This window comes from Parasteatoda tepidariorum, chromosome X1, assembly GCF_043381705.1.
Source record: "Parasteatoda tepidariorum isolate YZ-2023 chromosome X1, CAS_Ptep_4.0, whole genome shotgun sequence".
NCBI lineage: Eukaryota > Metazoa > Arthropoda > Arachnida > Araneae > Theridiidae > Parasteatoda > Parasteatoda tepidariorum.
Window position 1 is genome coordinate 54,338,939 of NC_092214.1, and position 10,572 is coordinate 54,349,510.

A 10,572-nucleotide genomic window follows, 5' to 3' on the forward strand; every position below is an offset into this window, starting at 1 on the left:
GCGAGGCCTTGGACTTTGTTCAATGGGTGGCCCTGTATATGCAGTTGGTGGCTTAGATGATGTTGTTTTCTATTCCATTGTTGAAAGATATGATGTTAATTCTGATGTATGGAGTGTTGTTGCCCCAATGAACTGTGCTAGAGGAGGAGTAGCTGTTGTAAAATTGAAGGTTTGTTGTTTATCTATTTCTGAAACACTTTTTTCATGCCTGAATTCTGTCATAAATTATTACAATAATTTTAATATATCTATGCACACTACCCTACAATAATAGAATAGACACATTTCAACATTTTTAAATTTCTCAGGAAATACTTAAAGGATTATTTTGTTACTTTGGAGGTGTTTAGTTCGTGTGATTTTTCATACTTTGTAATAAGATTTAAAGCTCTCAGAATTTTGAATGACTTAATTTTTCTTTATGTGAATGAAAAAGAATAAAATATGCTTCTCTCAATTGATTTTATAAATGTTTTACATCAATATAATTTGTTTCAGTTAGGTATAAACTATGGTTAATTTTTATCATAAATATTTATTTAATAAACAGCAAGCTTTTAATATAAAATTTGCACAACAATTCATTTAAATATGTACTTTTTTTTAACTACAAATGTAGGGTTTGATGTATGCCTTAGGAGGAAATTGTGGACAAGTATCATTGAATACTTGTGAAGTATATGATCCTCATCTTGATAAATGGACTTTTATATCACCAATGAATAGATGTAGAGCTGGAGCTGGGGCTGCAGTATTAGATGGTGTCATCTATGTAATTGGTAATGCATTGTTTTTCTTGTTTAAAAATTGGCAGTGTTTTACATTATGTGAGTTTTTTTTTTTAATATTTTATTCTTGTTTAGGGAAAAGTTCTGCAATGTTCTGAAAAGCTAGTTGGAATACTTTTTTAATTGAAATTAATTTGTTTAATAAACAAATTAATGGCATTAATCTGTTAATAGTTCATTTTTTCTTGTGAAAAGTGCTTGACTAAACTTTCTAATGACAAATACAAATGTACTCAAATACGTCATTACTTTCAGCTTTTAAATTCTTTTTTTAAGAAAAGAAAAAAAATTATTTAATTTATCTGGTATGACTCTTAAGAATTTAGGCAAATACATGGGTAAAAATATCAACCCAAACTAAATTTAAAATCGCCCACCTTCTTTCAAAACATAAAATGTTTCTTCTAAGCAATATTGAATTTCCATAAAGTAAATTTATATAAGTAAAATCCCTTGATATTTAGTACTTTGTAATAATTATTATGTAAACTGAAGAAGTAGTTGTTTGAGTTTCATTATTTATTTATTTATCTTTTATGTTTTTTTATTTTGCTTTTGTCTGCTTACTCGTAAAATGTTCAAAAGGTCAATTAGCAATAAAATGAAGGTCAATTTTGCTTTCAGCGTTTAGGCAACACAACTTATAGTAGTCATCAAACACAGAACTACAATTAAAATTTGAGCAATCTGAACAGTGCTTTAAATTTCAATTAACGATTAACTCTTTGTGGAGCAGGAAAATTTGAACCTATATGTTTTTTAAGAAGAGGTTTCAAATTGTGGTCATCGCATATATGTCCGAAACTAAAGTGATGTGCTTTATCTTTGCATTTTTCAAAATTTAGAGTTATTCAGTAGAATCTACTTATTTAAGGGGATAAAAACTATTTTGATTTTAATGGTTTGCATTAATATCAAAAAAGTAGGGCATTTTTTTCACTCTTGAAAGGTTAAAAATAAAAATTGAGGAAATTATTTAAATTTTCACTATAAGCTGGTGGAGTGATTTTATACTTCTAGCTAATTCGAAAATAGTCAAAAGTTTTTTATGAAGCAAAACATTCTATTTGGCAATAAAATGGCATTAAAATTTGCTTGTTGGAGACATAAAGCAATTAAACTTGTATTGTCATTCACCACAGAACTCCAGTTAATATTTTAACAGTCTAGCTAGTTGGAAAGTAAACATAGTGTCATGTTATATGGACTGTGTCCACAAAGGTGGTGAGACGCCATTTTTCTATATTAAAGGCACTGATGCATTTAAGACTAAATTCTGAAAATTGGTAAACAAATATTGATAGATTAATTTATTTAATAAACTTAACTATTTGTTCCATAGATATTGTATGTTTCTCTTTGTTATTTTTGAACATACTCTTTTTGGAAAGGGAATGAAATTTCCTTCAAAGATCTGATAATTTTTTTTTTCTAGAAACTTAAATAATTTTAAAGTACAGTCAACCCTCCTATAACGCAGTGAGTGCGTACCGCATTATATGGAAACCGCGCTATAAGAAACTCGGATTTAACCGTACAAACCAGGCTAATTCGTAGTGCGTTCTATGGAAACCGTCTACCGCGCTGTAAGAAATGCAGAATTAGTACAAATCACATCATTCGTACCGCGTTGTATGGAGACCAATAAGGACAAGATAAATTATTTTTATTGAATTGAAAAGTTTATATAAAGAAATGATACCAAAATTAAACTATAAATCTGTTTTCCAACAAACGCAAGAAAGACTTTTGTAAAATTTAATTTTTCAACACTCATCCTCGCTGTCAGATAATATGAGTCACCTAACTCGTCTTCTTTTAATAGGCAAAATATCTTCCTCACTTGGCTCATCTTCACATTGGTTTTCGATTGTAGCTTTTTTTTCTAATTCCACTAAAACCTCTCTATAGGGAGCTAAGCAATTTCTTAACTTTCTTTTAAACTTTGCGCTACGCACCGTTGAATGATCAGTTTCAATGAAATGGAGTTCTAATTCTTTAGCCAAATTTAGCCCTTTTTTTACATCTTGTAAATCGACATTTGGCACCCATTCGTTTTTCTTATTTTCATTTACCAATGGATTTGAGGTGGGTGCATCAATTAAATCCATCAGTTCATCCTCATCTAAAGTTTATTCCTCGAGTACGAGTTCTCTTATATCCTGATGGTTTGTTGTAAATTCTTCATCGCCTAAACGAGAAGCAATGTTTACTATTTCTGTAACTGGGAGTGAAATTGTAGAATCATCTTGTATTGCTTGAACCATTTCAGGTAAAAGGGGTTTCCAACACGCATTAAGCGTTGATGGTTTAATTTCCGCGCAAGCCGATGACACGGTTCTAATACAATCTAAAATAGAAAATTCCATCCAAACTTGAGTAAGGGTTTTATTTTCACTACTTTCTAATCTGTCGAAAATGGTTTGGAAAACTTGGCGTGTGTAATACATTTTTAAAGTTTGAATGACTCCTTGGTCCAAAGGTTGTATTAATGACGTGCAGTTAGGAGGAAGGAAGACAATTTTTACATTTGGATGATCCAATNCTCGCAACAATCAGAAGAGTGGTTCTTTTCCGAACAAAATAAACAATTAAAAACCGCAGATGTCATTAATTCAGTCGCCGATACTCTTCCAGCCTGCCTGTTATGATTAGAGGGGGGATGAAATTCCGAATGATACTTAGAATTCCGTGTGCGAGTAACACGTTTCGCACCTAACGGACAGCCATCTTCCACAGTTTTCCTTATATTGTCTGCATTTTTCTTTAGGGTTCGAACTGTAGATTCATTCAACTTGGTTGATTTTGCAACCGACGATAGTTTTTCCCCGCCTTCTAAACGATTTAAAATTTCGATTTTATCTTCAAGAGATATAAACTTTCTTTTTAACCCTTTCCTTGTTTCTTTCGTGTTTGACATGATGCAAATCTAGGGTTAATAATTACTTTATTTTTATTATATCAGAACAAATTAAGAATATTACTTACAGTATTGTGTAATGTTGTCCAATTATAAACCACAAATTAAACAGCAAAAAGCTGAACGAACGGACGGTGCAGAAAAAGTTTTAGAAAGACTTGGTCTTCAACAAAACGTGTGCACTGTGAAAGAGCTCTGAAAGGACTAAAACCGATGTTGCTATGAGATAAGCCGGAGATCATCTTTATGTAAACATATCTAGTTACTATGTCGCAATCCCACTGCTTGGACCTACATGAAACTGGCGCCATCTGTTCCCTTATAATTCAAATAGGCCCTAACGAACTAAACAGCTTAGGCTACGCTGAAGGAACTTATGGGATGCTGTTGACGGAAACCGCGTTCTGAGAGTACCGCGTTATAGGAGGGTTGACTGTATTGAAGATTTCTCTCAGTTATGCTCATAACAAAGCGTTTTTTCTATATAAACATGTAAATAGCTAATTTTTAAATATTTCCTAGTTATTCTTGAGTCTTTGTTGAATTAGGGTGCAATAAACTAGTTTGATTATGTGTTGCTGTATATATAGTCAAACTCATGATGCGCTTAAAACGGTACAGTTTTAAATAGATATTTTGAATCTTATTCACCATTTTTTTTTTTCAGATTATAATGTTAAATTAGTGCTTATGATAAACAAGTTTGATATTTTGTGAATATAGTATTGAGAGATCTCAAATTTTAAGTTTGGATGAACATTAGTTTTATGAAACATTTACTTCCAATAAATTGTAGTTGAGAATTAGAAATATATTTCAAGCATTGTCTGTTGGTGTTTCAAAACTGCAAGTAATATATTATAAAACTTTGTTAAACTGTATCCCTTAAAATGATCAATGATTTGTCTTAAATTAATTTAATACCAATCTGTTTAAAGACATTTAAATTTATCAAATTCCTTATGACAATTTTCTTCTATTTGTCCCGGTTTATACTACATTATATCTTTTATCTTGGAAAAAGGTATGTTTATTGTGCAAGAAAACTAGTAAAAACTTTGCTTTTTGTAATTGTTTCTAACAATTATAATGATTTCAGGTGGATTTGAAAATAATGTTCCTTTAAATTCAGTCGAAAAATATGACCCAGATACTGATAAATGGGTCTTTGTTAAATCAATGAACTGCAATCGAGGTGGAGTTGGAGCTGCAACGCTTGGTGGTTATATTTATGCTATTGGTGGCCATAATGGAACTCATTATTTAAATGCTGTTGAAATCTATGATGTGGAAGAAGACAGGTAAAATAAATATTTGAACTCTATTTTTTTTTATCTTGTCAAGTTAATATGATGATCTCTATATGATTTTCTAATAGAAAGATACATAGTTGTATAGTGTCAAAAAATATTATAGATTATGCTAGTGCCAGAAAAATAGTTTTATACCTGAAGTATGACTCTTAAAAAATTCATTCTTTTCTTAAATAAAATCAAAAGTTCATTGAGTGTAAAAAATGGTATATATAAAATATCCCAATGATCTTAAAGTAATGAAAAAAAAGTAAATCAGAACAATGCAAAATGGCTACAAATTATTTTTTATTAAATTATTTTCATTCTGTTGTCTTACATACACATTCTTCTTTCTTTTATTTAATTAATTTTCTTTATATAAAATGTTCAAATTAACCATTATTGAAATGTCTAATAAATGCAACTGATCTATAGATGATGGGCAATTAAAAAATTTTGTTTCTGTATCAAATAATTGGAAGTATTTTTATTTTAGATCCTTCTACCGGCTCCTTGATCTACATAAATTATGATTTTGAATTAATTTAAAAAATGTAATTCGGTTGCTCATGGAAGTTAGGATATGGATTGGAATATAGTGTATAACTACTTTATTTTTTTTTTTTGAAAAAAAGTAAATAATAGGCGGTGAAACTTGAAGAATTTGTTCACACTGTGAATCAAAAAACCTTCATATATTGATGTACCTTTTTTTCCCCTAAAAGTGCAATTATTGGGATTTGCTTCTGTGTCATTAAAATATTTTACTTGGTGCTCCATTAAAGAGTTCAGCTTTTCTAAGTTTCTTATTCTCAGTTATAGAAATTTTTCTTCCTTATTAATCCTTAATTATGAAATGAGATAATTAAATGGAAGGAAATTGAAGAGTACTACTTCATATTGTGTTTTGTTATCTCATAGTTTCAGATTTTCCATCTGCAATTTCTTTTAACTTTATAACTTCTTTTTGTTCATAGTTTCATTTTCATAATTTTTTTAAATGAAAATAATATTGTAGGTGGAGAATGGGTCCAGAAATTAGTGACTGCCGAGCTGGTGCTGGTGTGACATGGTGTTCTCTATCATCAGATTGCTTAAATAAGCTTTGTCAACCTAAAAGTCCTAATAAAAAAGATAAAAATTCCTCAAATGTCACAGAAATTCACACAGCATCTTGCTGATAATGTGATGGCCTGAGACATGCAATATTTAAAATTTGCAGCAATATTGCCTGCAATATTTAAAATTTGCAGATTGTCATAAGAATAGTGTGCACATTTTTGTGCCTCCAAGGTATTAACTTACCCAAAGAATAAATGCTCATTTACTTTTTTTCCAACAACTGTCAGCTTTATATTTTCTCATAAGCTAGTTTTATACAAATGTTCCTATCTATAATTATATGTGGACATATTTACTTTAAGATATTTTGTGCTTTATTGTTTATATCATTAAGAATTCCTAAGTTATTTGTGATGCTGTTGCTAGGTAATTATGTCTGTCTTCTGAAAACATGGTTTTTGTTCATGTAAACTTTTTATATTTTTATACATTTGCCAATTTTTTGGTTTTAAGAAGTGAATTTTTTGTATTACCCTTTATTATTGTAGAGCTTCAGTTTTGACTAAGTAAAACTTCCCATCTTAAAACTAGTTTCATAATAAATGATCAATTTTAAACTAAAGTTTGCGCGAAATACTTAATTTTAAACTAAGAGACTTGTTGAAATAAGCATTCAAACTTGAAATTTTATAGTAAAAACAAAAAATCTTTTTATAAATGGAAAATACTTTTCCTATTTTCATTGTAATTAGCATTAAATACTATAACTTTTTTATTTATTAATTTATAATATGCATTTTGATTGTGTACATACATGTATGTATATATCAGAGTTCTCACTGAATTAGGAAAGTGCGGTATTGCCTGGAAATTTTATTTTTATGAAAAAAAATCGAGATGTTTGATGTCAATACCCATTTCGTTTTTGTTCTATTTTAATTGGAGTTTCATTGTGTCATCTTTATAGTTGTACATTCTTCTATGTTATTGTCATTCTTTTTCCTGACGCATTGCAGCAGCTGCTTGTATTATATGTGTGACATTTTATTTGTAATGTCCTGCATTATGTTCACTTATTTAATACTGAGAATGCTTTTTTTAGCCAAGTGCTGGAAAAATTTTGCCGGAAATCTTAAAATTTGAGATAACAAATAAATCTAACCTCCATTGCAAGTATTTCCTATAAATCTTCCAAGACATGGTATTCATAAGCTTGTTGAAAGTTAAATATAAATTTGCAAAATACTTATTTCTTGTTTCAAATTTTTCTCTATTATAACCACTTCATATATTCATTAATATAATTAACTTGGTTAGTGATAATAATTTAATATCTATTGCAACTTTCTTTTAACCAAGCTTTATGTATAAATAAATGTTGGTTCTTATTTTATTTTTAATTCTGATTTAATTTTATATTGTTAATACGACTATTACATTATGATTTTTTTTTTATAATTTATATTCTTTTACTTTTAAATTTACTTACTAAATCTTCATCTACAAAAACATGGGTTTCATTCCTTTTTTTAATAAAAATGGCATATAAAACAATGCTGTCTAATTTTGTTCACATTTTCCTGAAAATATAAGGAAAATTTATTTTTGAAATTAAACAGGACCCTGATATATATACATATATATGTACACACACAATTTGTGTTTCACAAAAGTTGGGCAAAACGTGAAAGGAAGGTAGGGCACATCATGGTTGAGAATCATATAACATCTAATGCTAGGAAATATGTTAAGGAAGTTGCTAAAAATTATGAACTAGCTGTTAGTATTCATTTGAAATGCTACTTTTATTAATATAAGTTATTTTAATTTTTTGATAGTCGTGTTTTTATCAATTTTTGTCTAAAATTGTATTCAAACAGGCCTGAAAATAGCTATTTGTAGTAATTTAATGATTTGACAACCAATTGGTGATGTTAACTAGATGGAATTTAATAACATTTCTTGTAAAAGGAATATGTTGCTAAGCAATTCACATTCTTCATGATGTGCCTTGCCTGTATATACAAAGTCTAAAGACAGTTTACGAAAATTAATATGCTCTAGACATTTATAAAAATATTCAATTTCATAGTCAAGTAATAGTTTCTATTCTTCAACAAACGTAAATGTTGCATTCTAGCTAGAAGTAAAATAACTAGAGTAAGTCTACCAATTTTGTTGGATCGTAACAAATACCAGATGCGAGAAAATTTTTTAAACTTTTATTTATTTCTAGTGATGAAAATATGCTTTTATTTATATATTCTAACTTTCAAATCTTCTTATATTTTGAAATGGTCAAACCCAACCTTTTTTTATTTTTTATTATTGAAAAATAAATATTTTTCATTCTAGATAAAGATAAACAAATTTCATTTTGAATTTAAAATGTAAATGCATTATTAGATATTTTATTTTGTTATTTTTTTTAACTTTATATTTAATTGCTGTGATTAATAATCAATTTTAAAAACATTTATACTGTGAATAAGTTTTAAAATTTAATTATATTAACTTGCCGCCCCTTCCATGTGTGTGTAAAAATTAAATTACTGATAAAGTTGATTAAAAAAATATTTTCAACGCTGTTGTCTATAAATATTAGAGTAGGAGCCAATGTAATTGTCAAATAGTAGTTTGGAAATTTTACACAGTTAAAAAATAATTTATTAAAAAGTTCTAAAACATATACATATCTTCTAATTTTTTCTCAAATTATTTTCTCTGTATATTGATACTTTTCTTTGTTTTATTGATACTTTTGTTTGAAATTAGTTTTTTTAATAGTGACCACCACTAATAAAATCCCTGGTTTAAGAAATAGCTGCTTTTTAAAATCAAATCATCAAGAACAGGATCATCACAATATTTGTTGAAACCATCCTTTAGATAAATTATAATTTAATGAAATCAACTTATCTTTTAAAAACAAGCTTTTGGAGATTAAAAAAAATGCTTTCCTCCTTATCTGATTTTTTTTGTTGTTTGTTTCAGTTTTGAAAGATGCATACATAGCATACAAATAAATTTCAATCTGCCACCCGAGAGTAAAAAGAACAATGCTCTAGGTAAAGCTTGCATTTTGAAATAGGTTAAAGTGAAATAAATAAAACAGAAAATGGTGTATCAGCACCAAAAAACAATTGAAAATTATTGAATGCCCAAAATCATTAATATTAATGATCACCACTCATTGATTAACTCTCACAGTTAAGAAAAAATAAAGCAAAGCGGTATTGAAACAGCATTCAAATGAAATAAGCTAAAGAATAGATAGAATGTTTTTTTATTCAATGAGATACACCACGTAAGTAAAAGATATCCCTTCTGTTAGTCATTTTGTCAAATAAAAGAAGTCTGGCCATTATGTCTATGAAGAATTTTAAACCAGTTCCTGTTTATGTTGTATTTCAATGCGGGTTGAAACAGCATTCAAATGAAATAAACTAAAGAATAGATAGAATGTTTTTTTATTCAATGAGATACACCATGTAAGTAAAAGATATCCCTTCTCTTAGTCATTTTGTCAAATAAAAGAAGTTTGGCCATTATGTCTATGAAGAATTTTAAACCAGTTCCTGTTTATGTTGTATTTCAATGCAGCTATCAATAAAGGTTGAGGGTACATTTTAACATTCATTTTAAGTTGATTTTGTTAATGTGTAAAGTAAAGTGTCTAATAGGCAAGATTTAAGTGTCATGGATAATTAAGAAATGTATTAGAATTTATGCTTGACATTTGAGATAATATTCAAAATTAAAAACTTATACAAATTTCTAATTGTTGAATTCAAAATCTGTTAATAAATCAACAATACACCAATATTTTAAGACCCTTCTGAAAGTAAAAAATATTTAATCAAAATATCAAACGTAAAGTTTATGAAATATACTGCTTTATACGATCAAACGTCTTCCTAACGAATATGATATTAATTAACAACGGACACTGCATTGTATAATTTACTTGCCATATTAAGGTAAAATTTGTTACTTTTAAACATGAATGAAACATTTATTTATTGCATGTTTTTGAATATTTTTTAATTCATGCGAACTTTGTCTTTCAATATGTATGTGATAAAATAGTGCATTTTTTTGTTTCAGTCACTTGTTTGTTTTCACCAAAGACTTAAGCTTGCTTTGATTTATGTATGTTCATTTCTGTGTTTGATAAATTTCTTAAGTACTGATATTAAAATATTTAAAAGAACTTATTGCTAGTTTTTTGGATTTTGATTTCTTTATATTTATTAGAACTAAAATTGAGAACTTTTCCTCTATACATCAAGTCAATTATGAATTTTTTTAATTAAATTTATTCTTAAAATCAACTTGGTTAAGAAAAGAACTAAAAGGAATTGTAATAAGGAAAGGAATGTAACTATCGCAGCAATAAATTAATACTGATAATAAATTAATGCTAAGTTAGTTACAAAACATTGATAAATTTGATCCATATTTTACTAATTAAATTTAAGATCAATTAATCACTTGACTATTCATA

At 28.0% G+C, this 10,572-nt stretch overlaps 1 protein-coding gene across 3 annotated transcripts in view; it reads left to right on the forward strand.

The window, feature by feature from the left end:
• Positions 1-6,687, forward strand: part of LOC107450103 (kelch-like protein 8) — a 50,337-nt gene extending 43,650 nt beyond the window's left edge. For 2 of the 3 annotated variants that reach the window (XM_071187928.1, XM_016065836.4), the window contains exons 7-10: positions 1-169; positions 620-779; positions 4,808-5,009; positions 6,022-6,342. In XM_071187928.1, the coding sequence (XP_071044029.1) occupies positions 1-169; positions 620-779; positions 4,808-5,009; positions 6,022-6,184 (694 nt within the window). In that variant the 3' untranslated portion in view covers positions 6,185-6,342. Of the gene's footprint in view, positions 170-619; positions 780-4,807; positions 5,010-6,021 lie in introns of all 3 variants that reach the window. The other variant, XM_016065835.3, reaches the window with a different exon arrangement.
• The last annotated feature ends 3,885 nt before the right edge of the window (positions 6,688-10,572 follow it).